The sequence below is a fragment of the Anabas testudineus genome, chromosome 17, assembly GCF_900324465.2.
Source record: "Anabas testudineus chromosome 17, fAnaTes1.2, whole genome shotgun sequence".
NCBI lineage: Eukaryota > Metazoa > Chordata > Actinopteri > Anabantiformes > Anabantidae > Anabas > Anabas testudineus.
Window position 1 is genome coordinate 15683359 of NC_046626.1, and position 13488 is coordinate 15696846.

At 38.4% G+C, this 13488-nt stretch overlaps 2 protein-coding genes across 2 annotated transcripts; both read right to left on the minus strand.

Annotated features, from left to right (window-relative positions):
- Window positions 1-687: 687 nt before the first annotated feature.
- apoda.1 (apolipoprotein Da, duplicate 1) lies at window positions 688-2380 on the minus strand. Its single transcript, XM_026375070.1, has 5 exons — window positions 2319-2380; window positions 2081-2212; window positions 1453-1574; window positions 1255-1340; window positions 688-1117 (listed from the first exon to the last, which is right to left on the minus strand). The coding sequence occupies exons 2-5, from the start codon at window positions 2189-2191 to the stop codon at window positions 882-884; spliced, it is 555 nt and encodes a 184-aa protein (XP_026230855.1). The 5' UTR covers window positions 2192-2212; window positions 2319-2380; the 3' UTR covers window positions 688-881.
- A 2512-nt stretch (window positions 2381-4892) lies between these two features.
- On the minus strand, window positions 4893-6145 carry apoda.2 (apolipoprotein Da, duplicate 2). Its single transcript, XM_026375172.1, has 4 exons — window positions 6020-6145; window positions 5728-5849; window positions 5243-5331; window positions 4893-5134 (listed from the first exon to the last, which is right to left on the minus strand). The coding sequence occupies exons 1-4, from the start codon at window positions 6137-6139 to the stop codon at window positions 4893-4895; spliced, it is 573 nt and encodes a 190-aa protein (XP_026230957.1). The 5' UTR covers window positions 6140-6145.
- Window positions 6146-13488: the final 7343 nt, after the last annotated feature.

The following is a 13488-nucleotide window of genomic DNA, read 5'->3' on the forward strand; positions in this document are numbered from 1 at the left end:
GTAATTTGACAAAGGTTCCGCACCAAGCGGAAAGTACATTTTCATTAAGAGCTGGAAAGTAATACAATTAATTTAATAGTACTGTAAGTACTGCATGAAGTACACATTTAAGGGAAGTCTATTTTACATAAATATTTGTATTTTTTTCATTTGCACTTATTGTTATTATTATTATTATTTATTTTGTTGCTTTAGTGACCAATACTTTGAATCTTTAGATTATTGTTCGTTTTTGTCCATATATTGTTACTTTATGCTTTATACATTTAGAGGAGATGAGAGATTGTTGTATTAAAGGGCAGCTTTTCATATTCTCAACTTGTTTCCTATGGTACTTATTTTGGAAGTACATGTACATTAATTAAATTAAACCCTCTTCATTTCTCTATTGTAATATATCTCTGGATGTTTTTTTTTTAATGAATACTATAATCTCTGTAGCATGAGCAACAAGATAACATCTGGGCGGGCGGGGGGTATCCTGTTGATGATGTCATCTGATCAACAATTCAAAGCTCAAGAAAATCACATGATGAGTTTTTATTGGGTTTTTATTGAGTGTTTCCGGTTTGTGGTATAAATATTATTTGATTTCAGTGTTTTCTCAAGACTTTATACTGCAAAAGAAACAACAATAATTTTTATTATGACAAAATTAATATTTGAAATTGCTTAAAGTGTGCACAACATTGCCATTATATCAATAAAAAGATTGCTAAAATAGAACGTATTATATATTTATGCAGTTATGCTTTAAACCTGAGGGAGAAAATTTCTGTTCCGTACACACTAAACAAATAATAATGTCACAAACACCATGAAATATTAGTTATAAGTAATAATCTCCCCCTCTTGCCAAACCACAGCACCACCTTGTTTGCTCAAAGAGTTTTGTCACAGCCCTGCTGTTTGCTGGGTCTCATCCTGAGCACGTCGATGTTGTTGTTGACAAAGATCTCCGTGGCTTTCATGATGGTGGCGTCCGGCAGGGTTCGTGTTCGGCCCAGGATCCAAGCAAAATCAACGTGGAAGAGCCTCAGGACGTCTGTGCAGGAATACACCACGGCCACATTCACGTAGTCAGTGGACAGGATCCAGTAAGGGGAATAGGGCAGAACTGTGGTGAACATAAAGGACACAAGAAACAAGAGGCAAGAGGAACAAAATACTGTAAATGTTTTCTGATGTGAAAGAAATACAGACATATAGTACAGTGGCATCTCTTATGTGTGTAGTAAATGTGGTCATGCTCACCGTAGGAATAACTTATTCCCAGCTTGGCAGGATTCTTCATGTCCTCTATGACTCCAATGCCTTCGATTTTCCTCAGCTCTCCATTTCTGTTTTATCCCAGACAGTCACATCTCATGTTGGATTAAAGGGAACTACACACCAGGCAAATATTACCCCCTGACTCTGTGTTTGCACAAAGAAATTGCAGATAGGACTCACAATATTTCTGAGCTGACCACTCGGATGGAGCTGTCTGTCGTCAGGGTGAAATTGGTTTCGATGCACTGGCCCTTCTCAAACTGGGCTGGCAGTCTGGCAATTTCAAACCATCTCCCCATGAACTGTGGGGCCAAGAACACACACGAGTTCAACGACAATTTAGAGCATCACGAGTGGAGATTATGAATAAATCCGCATCGTTCAGTGAATTCAGTAAAGGTAGATGTCCTTTCAAACATGATCTTTACTGCTGCGGGAATTAAACTAAGTGCTACACTTAAGTATGATTTTATGGCTCGTTATTCTACAATACAAGTTAGTGTTAATGAATTACTACATTTATTTTTAAATTACATTTAATTAGCAGCTTTCATTAATTTGCAAGTTCAGATGTAACGTGCAAAACTTTTGAAGTAATAAATTATGATTCACTGTTAGAAACAGTTAAACGATTTGTACGCATGAAATAATTTGTAATAGCAATTTACAACAAACTTTAATGTAGTTATAAACAGATATGAGGGCATTTTATTTTATTATTTAGTTCCTAAACAGTCATGGTACAACACTTAACATCAGTGGTAGTTTTATTCATTATTTACATGTTAATTTACTTTCCAGTTCGTACCTGTTTGAGGTTGAACGCAGGCTGAACAGCTGGTTCTGGACACGGTCCCCAGTGGGGAACCTGAGCCTTGATGAGCGGGAGAACAAATACCAGAGCAATAGAAAACTTCATGGTGAAACAGGCCTTTGACGCCTATAAAAAATGAAAATGGATACTGAATATAAAAAAATAAAGCAACAAAATATATCAATAATCACTGTTATGTTATTTTAGTATTATTTATTAAATATTTTCTTACCCTGTGCTCTTGTAGTTCAGATTCGTGCTCACAGGCTTGGACAAATTCTCCTATGTGAGTTAGACACGTTCTAACTCACTCTGCGAGGTTTTGCACTAATGTGACTCTGTGTCATCAATGGGGCGTCTTTGTGTGTCACTTTATTTCAGACTTGAAGCAAACGATTAGCAAATTGGAGTCACAGGGGACATACCAGTAGAAATGTTAAGAAACAATGTGGGGATTTCTCTTGCCTCAGATAAACAGGAGAACAGTATCAGAGCATGAATTTAACTGGCACAATAAGTTTAAAGACATAAATAAGCAGCTAAACTTAGTTGGATATGAAATAGATTTAATTTAATGCAGTAATGTTTTAGCTGATGTTTGTCAGTATCTGATCCAGACTGAAATGTCTCAACATTTCAACAATTTACAATTTACAATTTAGCTTAAAGTACATACAAAGCACTTTATAGGAGACTGAAAATATTTTACACAAAGTGCTGCTAAAAAGCAAAGCAAAGAGGCAAATCTACAGGAGAGAGGAGACACAGAGTTAATGACATGCAGTGGTGGCTTTATCTTTTACTACTATTTTCTCTAAATGACTGATTACATGCTCAGAGGTAAAGTCGAGGAGGTACACTGTGTACACAGCATCAGTAAGAGCTGAACATCATGATCATCCATTTGAGAAATTGGCAGTACCTCTGACTTTATAAGCTGGTCATGGTCTAAATACATTTAAATCAGCAAAATAAACACAAATAAATCAGTTCAAAGAATACAAACGAGAATAAAGACACTTTAAAGTAAAGTAAAACAGAGGATACAGTAGAAGATACAGGCTGACTGTGTATATATTTAAAAGTATGTATAAAGGACATCCTAATTACTTAGAAAACACACACAACACATGCAAATAGACATTTTACATAATACATTATTATGTGTGGTTTCAGTCTATATCCTGATATTTAAACACCTGAAACATCATTTTCCAACTACATCAACTATTTAAACTAAACTCTATGTCTGTCAATTAAATTCAAAGACTTTTAAATGCTGTCTGCGTTCAGACAAAGGCCCTCTGGCTACAAACAAGCTTAAAATTAAAAAAAGAAAAAAAAAAGAAAAAGAAAAGATCAAAAGGTTCAATTTCCAGCTAATACACTTCAGAGAGGAACGACTTGTTAGCCGCACTCGGATACATCAAAGCCTGGTTACAGCAGAGAGGCCGGGTTTTTCCCTGGATGGTGGCAATGAGTCTGACTGGTCAGTGGATGATCAAGGAAAGAACAAACCACACTGGCACATTTGAACCAAGACGGAGACAAATATCAAAAGAGTGGAGAATATTAAAACAGCTGAAGGCAGAGGCTGTTAGCGTGGAGAATTTCAGGAAGGAAGAATTACAAATATACTTGTTTTGTCGTGGTTTTTGTTTAGTCTGTCACATTTAAAGCTATTTTGGTGAGTATGCATGTTTTTAATTTGCAACTAGAATGAAATAAAAGCCCATTAGCAGCCTAAAAACTATAATTGGTATTTCCCATTTCTTGTTTTATTGTCTTTCATCACCAACACCTTGTCTCTGTAAAGCTGTTTTAAAATGTGATTTACAAACTGACTTAATTCATCAATCAACCAATAAAAGTAGTGTTAACTTCACAAATGCACCATTGTTGTTGTTAATTTGAAACAAACAGATGCTTCACTAACATATTTAAGACACAGCTACAGTGAAGAATCACACACCTCTGCACGCGGGGTCACGCTAAGGATCATGGCACCTGTGTACACACACTCACACACACACTCTGCAGGTCAAATGTCCATACAGTGAAACCAGCTGGACGAGCGGGGACGAGCTGGACCTGATCCCAGCTCCGCATTGGATGAGAGGTGAGTTGAACAAATGTTTCCAGTGTGTCTCAGAGGCTGTAGGCTAAACGTGTGGAGGTCAAAGTCTCTTCTCGTGTGCTGTAACACACACAGAACTTGAGAATACACACAGCACCATGTGCGACCTTTCTGACCCTAAACTGAATTGACAGCTGCGGCATTACTGTATTTCTGGAAAGTCCAGTAAAGATTACCAGCGATCATTAGTTAGGTTTATGCAGCTTTTCAGTTGATAGTTCTTCACTTCCTCTGCAGTGAGATGCAGGAGTTGCAGAAGTTTCCAGCAATAGGTGGGTGCAGCACTGCCACCTACTGCCTGAAAGCTCCTGCAGTCAAGACTATTATGTGCTCTTTATAAAGGCAATTTGTGGGGTTTTTAAGATTATTAGTTAATTAGTACACCGTGTGTACGACATGTAACAAAGTTTTTCTTCCACAGTATAAGAAGGCACGCTGTACATAGATAGCATTTCTTTTTATTAAATACATTTTCATGTTTATTGCTGTCACTTTGTGGCTGCTGAATCATTCTCGTTTTTATTTAATGATCAACATTAACAATAATGTTTTTAAATAAAAGAATAGCACATAAAATAAGATTAAACTGCATGTATCTGCACAGGCAACAACATAAGTAACAAACACATGTGAGTCTGTAGTCTGAATCCAGACTACAGCCCAGTCCATTTACTGGTGCATGGCGCTGCAGTAATCTGCATCCTGGTTGGTGGTCTGCAGCTTATCCAGACTGACTCCGATGGATGACAGGGTGCTGCACAGGTCCTCAAGGGTTTCCTCAGACAAGGAGGGCTTCCTGCTCAGGATCCAGGCAAACTCCATATGGAGCACGCCAAGATCAGTGCAGCTGTAGACCAGAGAGAAGTTATCGTAGTCGGTGGACAGAACCCAGTAAGGGGACGGGGGGGAGTCTGGTGGTGCAGAGGGACAAGACGTTACATCAGAATATCAGTATGTCTACAATCACAGAGAAATCGTTAAAAACAACAACTGTGATATAAAGTGTCCCAGGTTTTTACTCTCAAAGAAGGAGACCAGCAGCTTGGCAGGTTCAGTGGGGTCCTTGGACACAGCAGTGCCTGTGATGGCGCTAACGGTCCTGTTGGAACTAAAAGAGACAGATGATTGTATCACACTGACAGAAAGAGTATAAACACCACCCGACCCCAATCAAATAGCAGCTTTAATAAAAATAAAAAAAAAACAGATGTCTCAAATCTTAGTGTTTGAAATATTTCTTCACATAAGTCTTTTCTGCACAAATTGTTATTTTTCATTTTACAGTGAAATAAGTCGCATTATTATTTTAGTTATTTTAGTTTTCCTGAAAATATTTTTTGATGAACATAAGACAAAAAAGTTTATTAAATTTAGTACTGGTACTGATCATCATGCTTAATTAATAATTATACATCTGTATAAAATACAACAACATAACCCATCGCAGGTATCAATTATAACATAATCATGTATTAAGTAAAGGATCTGAATCAGATGTACTCACAGCAGCTCCCTGTTGAGGACACCAACGACTCCAGGGCTGTTCAGGCTGTAGGTGGCTGTGCTGCACTCGCCCCGCTGGAAAGTATTTGGCAGTTTCTGGATTTCATACCACGTACCAAGATACTGCAGAAGAAGCACAGAGAGCACAAGTGCTGCAAATCAAGCTTGAAACGTTAGTTAATAAACAGTCACGTTAAATAATCGACATCCTGGAAGGTTTAGCATGTTGAATAATGAAGAGAACGATCTTCCCTTCAGTATATCTGAGAAGCATAAGATGGTTTGATGTTCACCTGAGCAGCATCAAACTTCTCCTGGACTGCAGGCACAGGGCACCTTCCAGGCTTGATGACCTGAGCGTTGGCTGTCAGGACGAACAGCAGAGCGAGGAAAGTCACCTGGGAGGCGTCCATCTTTTCTTCACACCTTCTATAGAACAAAAAGAAACAGTTAAAAGTGTTTTTGAACCACAAAATACCAACAACAGGTATCACAGCTGCAGCTTACTCACCTGTATCACCGGGTAGCTGTGGTGATCCGAGCTTTTATGTTGTTTATATAGAGCAGTGACCACGTTGTGCAGCCTCCTCCTCCTCCATGTTTACATGTGAGACTATGTTTGAGTGTGTGGGAAGTGGCACCTGTTCATATATGTTGTATTTTTTCAGGCTTCTTACATAAAACGAGATAACTGACAGGTTAGTGTGAAAATCCCACCGCTAAAGCAAATATTTACGGGTGTCGAATTAGGATAGTTTCAGGTCCTTTAAAATGATGAGAACCTGGTCTGTGTTGGCTCATTTAAGTAGATTTTAAAGGACAGTGCTTTGGTCCAGATTAAAATATTTAAACAACTATCAGATGGAAATATTCATTTGGATTTGCATGTTGCACTGAGAATGGTCCCTGGTATATTTCCTCAAGTGTCATTGTGAGTTTGATTTATTGTGCATTCATCATGCATTTTGTTACTCTTTTGTTACTCTGCTTTTAACCTTTTTTTTAACCATTTTTGAAAAGGACTTAATGACAGTAAGTCTTTATTTATAGTAGAAATAATAATAATAATAATAATAATAATAATAATAATAATAATAATAATAATAATAAAGAATAATGGCAATCAAGGAAATAGGCCATGTATAATTACATGAAAATGTTTTCTTTGTGTAATTACTTTTTTTATTTCATTTAGTTTAAACTACTTTATTGATCCTCATGGGAAAGGTCAAGACATACACGTGGCTGTGTAGTTGACTTTACAGGTGACGCAGCAACCATTCAAGGACACTTTGGTGTAAGTAGGAAGAACCAGGGTTTAAACCACCGCCTTTGCAAGCAGTAGACAACCCACTCCACATCTTAAACCTGAACTACAGACCAATAAAATCAGTTACTTTACCATCATCTGTACTTTGTATTTTGTGTTAATTAGCAAATGTGAGCATGATTTGCTAATTACTAAGATTATATTGTCATTTTCATCATTTGTTCTCCATAATTTGAGGTGGAGACGCCGACATACGCTGACCGCTCATACTACTGCAAATTAATATACACTGACCTTTCACCTGTAACTATTAAGATAGTTGAGGTAAAGCAAAGAGCTCCTATTCCAAAAATAGCTGTTTTGTTTAAGTAGACTTGGTCTAACTTGAAGCTGGAGCAACTCCAACGCTAGCTAGTGGGTTTTTATCTGTATTGAACTCCATCCTTCTTAATATCTCTCTATGTCTTATGTTTGAAATTACATGCTTGTCAGAAGCTGCATCTCCACTTTGTGCAACAGTGGAGGGAAATAAACAGTGAGCTGCAGATGACAGTTAGCTAATCCAGGGTCTGAACAGAGCTTCAGGAGACAGAAAAGAAGATTGTCTGCACAGAAGTGCTATACCGTAATTATCTTGATAATAACAATAGTAGAAATGTTTTTGATAACCTGGCTCCAGTCAGAGGTACAGTGACGTTGTTTGCACTTAGCAGCTGTAATAAAATATATGAATAGTTGTTGAGAAACTCCCTAAACAAAATGTCCATTGTGTCAGTAGGTATTTTCTAGGATATAAGGCTTTTAAGGATTCTTGATCCTGAAGAATCCTCCTATCCAGGATCTCATGATCATCAAGACCTAAACAAGATTTCCACCAGACGTAAAAAACATAATGCTTCTATCTTAGAGGGATTACAGCTTCAGTACCACAGACATTCAGTGGGGAAGACTTCTGAAAATGCAGGTGATCCGGGCACCAGATTGTTAGTGTAATTAGAAGATGGATGGTGTCTGTATCTGCATTGACCCAGTAAATTTATAGCGGGGTCTTGAGGTTAAACCTGCACTGACCCCTTCGCCTAACAAACAAATAAGACGAGCAGAAAATCCCTTAATTGAAGGATTATTCCCTAAATTAGCGGTTTACATGTCCTAATGCTCTGTTCTTGTAATTCCTAAGTATTTTTTATTCTTTTCAGCAAAAATGATCAAGCTCATCACCTGGAGACACTTACAACCACTACTTATTGTTCTCCTGTCATCACATTACCACACCTGTGATATCTCATACTATTAGTTTGAACATTTAGTTTAAACTGCTGCTCAGAGCTACTAGTAGACATGTCACATTGTTTCTGGATCACAATTACTCATCTATTCTAAATTATTTTTTGTGCATTAGTCAAGGTTCAATTCAAACATATGGTATACAAATAACAATGAAAATAAGTGAATTTAACCTAAAAGCAACCACTGGTCTGTGATTGTGAGATGTTTGGTAAATGTGAAACTACAATGAGCATTAAACCTGAGATCATCATTATACTCAGCCCAGGCCTCCGTCTGTCTGCTCCGCTGTGCTCCATCCTGCCTTTGCTGTCGATAACTTATCATATTCACATTCTCCTGACAAAAAGAAAAGCTCTGATGTGATAAAAGCTGAATGTAGTGATGTTACTGTGGTGGTTTTTTAACAGTATGTGTCAGTGCAGATTAACTCACTGACCACTTTTTCTGGCTCATGTTGACAAAACTGCCAACTTCCTGCCAAATGATGGTTGGTCCAGAGACAGCGGCTGATCCGAGAAAGTGCAAAGTCACATCACAGGAGGCAGGTAATGCTGAGACCACTGGTTTTGCATGTGCAGAACATCATCTCTCTGCAAAAGAATCTGCTATTAGAATATATTATGTTATAAACTAGGCTGCAGCAAGACAGTGGTTCTGCTCCTGCAGAGAATGCCTGATGAGCACAGCAGGATGAGATCAGATTTATACTATAACACACGGAGAGCAGATGTGTCCTGTGCAAATAGAACAGTGGTGGTGAATTATGTAATGTACGGTGATGTGTTTTGGCACATATCAGGTTCCTTACTATTAAATAAACATCACCTCTTCATCACATAGAGGTAGCTAACGAATGAAACATACTGTAATATGTCAATATGTTTAAATAATTTTAAGAAACAACCACTGCAGCTTCAAACTAAAACCACCTCAGCACATATTCAGTGAACGACAGATGAAAAAAAGAAGAGATGAAACAGGTCACAAGAGAAATAAAGTAGACAAGACTGACACCAAGCAACATCCTTTTACAGATTACAGTTGTACTTCTTCCAAACATGCAGCAGAAAATCGACAGCAGCTCTGTGAGACTAGTGCTGTGTTCAAATTATGTCGGAGGGAAGATAATGATGAGGAAAAATGTTTAAAATATACAAGTTATCTTAATATCGACAAGTCAAGACCAGCTGTTCATCTTCCTGTGCTACTACTACAGCTGTCTTAATTAGTTAATACTAACAAAATGAAATAGAAGAAAAACACCACTCAGTGTAACTTAAGCAGAATGTGATAAAGTGGTGGTTTGGAGTTGCTAAGTTGGATGTTTGAGAATGAAATAATGTCTTGCGTGTTCAAAATAATATATTATTGAACAGTCCAGAGATTTCTGAACAAAAAAACATTCCCAGTCATAATTACAGCTTGGATTTTGAGTGAATGCTGCAATTACTGTAACTCTGATGGGACGTGAACAGAGCATTAGACACAGAGGTGATTGAATCCTGCAATCGTTTGTTAATTTATTCACATTATTTTTATAAAGATCTGTTTTTAAGTATTTTAAGAGTATTTTCTGTAAGGTTTTTCAAAAAAGGTAAAAACCCTTAAGGGACGGTAAAAACTTTTTGCAGGCGTTGTACGTGCTCTTCAATTAACATAGAGTCAAATCAACACTTCTCTAAACACACAGCAGACCACCGGGCATTAAAGAAAACATCCAACAAAAAAGAAGTGCAGGATGCAAGTGGTGAGTGAGCACAAACTGTCAGATTAAGAGGTCTGAGAGGATGATCTGGCCAACATTTACCACCAAACATGTTTGGGTCAACACTTTGGCACCCTAGTGGGTGCAATACTTCTGACACCCAAACTAGACGTGAATAAAAACACAAACAGGACTGATCTCTCTGGTTTATAACGTCTACCAGCAGCATCACGTAGCTTCTCTGCATGTGGCCACACAGCAGTTAAGGAGGGGTTGGCCATTTTGCCACTAGAAAAGGAAGCTAAGCATTTAGGTGTCTTAACTATGGCCTAAAGTGCTAACAAGGGATTAGTGAGGTAAACGTTGAAAGAGGTTTAGCACTCCATGCTTAGGACCAGTGCTGCTACAGTAATTACACATCAGTTGCACGGTGCAGCAAGCAGTTGGATGGGAGATCATAGTGATGTCAGGACAGGGAGGGCTTACTGCAGGAGATAAGGCCAGCTAATGGAGATTTAATCAATCGGTATTTAAAAGGTCTTTTTTAGTTAAGGCAGCTGGTTGGCAGCAGACTGCACTCGGACCAGTTGGTGGTTAGTGGGAAGCCGTTTAGTTGGAAGTGAAAGAGGGACAGTAAAGAGACAGGTTCTGTGAGCTCTCCAAAGGCTTTTCATTTGTTTTTTTTTAACTTCAGTTGCTACAAAAACCTGCTAAAGCTCTGCTCACTGCTGTGAACTTGAAGGTAAGTCATTTAAAACTTGCTTTTTAAAATCAAAGTCTCTCCTTATTCCATTTGAGTCATACTTAATTTTGCAATTAGTTATTTTTCTATGTCACATTTTCTCTGCAGTTGTTCTTGTAAAACATAAAAGCTGCTGCTGAGTGCAGTATAGTACAGTACAGCATTTACAGTGTAGTATGTGATGTAAAATTGCATTATTAGCCATAGAATTCATGCACAAATATAAGAAATCACTGCTCACAATGGAAAACTTCTCATGGAAGCAGTACTCTGTATAAAAGGCTACTGATCCCTCAATAAGTGATTAATCTAAAGGCCAATGCGATTAGAGGAAATCTGTATAATTAACCTTATAATTAGCCCAGATTCTGTAAATAGCACTTTTTAAAATGAAAATAATTAACCGGCCTCTTGTTTTCATGATCTGCTTTGATTGGTGCGCATATTAATTTGTATTTATTTTTAGACCTTTGTCAATGTCTTTTTAAGCATTTTGTCATGTGAACCTGTGTAAAAGTAAATCAATACTACCTGCATCTCACCACTTGTGCACGTGTCTCTTACAATTTAATCTGCTTCATGCAACTAACAGAATATGCAAGGCTTTATGTGTGTGTGCTGTGTGAAGGGATTAGGAGGAGGTAGACAATACTTCTGTCCTGTCTGATATGACCTCCTCAGGGCTCCATTTAAGTCGTCAGCAATTTTTCCCTTTAATTCATTCTTGTAATGAGATTAACCAGGCAACAGCAAATCCAAGGAGTCCAATCCCCGGATTTGGCAGCTGCGGTGTGGCTTCTGCTTGTTAAGGAAATATGATGAGTTTGTCGCGCTCACCTTTGATGACAGTTTCACCCACAAAACACTGAAGCCTCTAGATGTCCGCATGTGAGATTCTGTGACTGTCGAAACAGTAAAGTCAGGTTTGAACAATGCGTTACAGCAGGATGCTTCAAGTGTCTGGCTGCAACTTCACTTGAGAGACTTAAAGCCCAATCAAAGTGTTAGCTGTGATCGAACAGGCCTTATAAAGGATTCCTGTAAATGGCTCAAGTTCACACAGTCTGAGCCAGTTTGTGCCGCTCATGTATTATCACTGGTGTCACTGAGCTTCGATTTCCGGAAAAATTATTACTCTACAATCTTTAAAAAAAACCATTGAAGTCGTTTAACACTTAGCATTTAGCACTCACAGCTGTACCAAAGGTGTTCCCAGAGAAAAACAACAAATTCTACAAAGCTACAGCACAATGAAAGAGTTTTAACCCTTATTCTAGTTTCTTACACCATGCGGTACAAAATTACTAAGTACATTTTCTCAAGTACTGCGCAGGATTTCAAACTATTCATACTTTATTGAGTATTAGAATTTAATGCTAGTGTACATTTATCTGACAGCTACAGTTACCACTTTTAGATTAATCGCATTCAAAAAGAAAAGATGTATTGTAGAAACTTTAGCCTCAAGCTAATTTCCATCTGCCGTCCCTGGGAAAGTAAACAAAAACAAATGCAATTAGTACAAATACAAGTGTTTTTTACTTTTTCAGACCTTCTCAGGCTGAGCTCTGTTTTTGGTTTATGTATTAATTGTTTATCCACTATGACTGCTGGACTAAAAGAAATGATTCATTGTTGTATCAGTGTCTCGTATAGAGTATGTAAAAGAGGTTTGAAGCTTTGGAATTACTGAGACATAAGTCTTCGAATGCATTTCTCCTCATTGTGCTGATGGCTGCTTTGTGAAATTTGCCAAGTAGGAGCTGCAGCCAGGCTGCATGTGTTCGCACCACATAGCTCCACATAAACCGATTGCATTCCCAGATTTATCCCCAAGGTGTTTTTAGGACATCCTGGAAGCTAAAGGAGGCTAATAGGCTTAGCACTTGGGGTGTATTGTCCATGATGCTTACAGGCAAGGTTTGCTGAGGGTAAAACTCTAAACGTGCGGATTACCTCCAACACATCCCTTTAAAGTGCTGTATAGCCAGGACTTAGCTAATAGGATCCTGGGGGTAGCAGGGGCCTGGGAAGGTGGGGAAGCGGGTGGGATGGGCCAGCAGGGCGGGCTGCAGGGAGGTCAGCAGATGTAGCTAACAGACTGCTTCAGGACTAACAGGAGGATTACAGCCATCAGATTAGATGGACTTCAGAGGGAACTTGAGGGACTGTGCACAAGACCTCAGGGCAAATCTTATGACAGCATTTGTCTAGGGGGGAAATAATGTGTTAAAATAATGTGAGACGAGTTTGTGTGCACATGCCACACACACATACAGTGAAATGCATTTGCTGTGAGATCAGAGGTGGTTCGTGGAGTTTTGTGCAGCTCAGATTCATACTAATCTCTCCAGAGACATATTGCACACTGGCCTTGGATTAGCAGAACTGGATTATCGCGCTGTCGTTTACAGTGTCATATTCTGCAATGAGATTTCTGCAGTGTAGAAGGCTAATTGGAGGTGTCTAAGTCGATTGTGCTTATGTACACAAGCTGCTGGCTCAGCCAAGAACAATGTGCCCATTCAGGGTGAGTGCGTACGTGTGCCTTTCTATACTTATGGGGACCTAATAAGGCCCTAATAAGAAGATGAGAGGGGCTGTTTTTGCTGGTCTATGCATTTTCAAGGGCTTGAGTTAGGATTTGGATTTACAGGTTAAATTTAAGTTTAGGATTAGGTTTACATTAAGATGGGGGGTTAAGGTTGGTTTAAGATTAATACTTAATGCTGGGGCTAAGGTAAGAGGTGAGAGT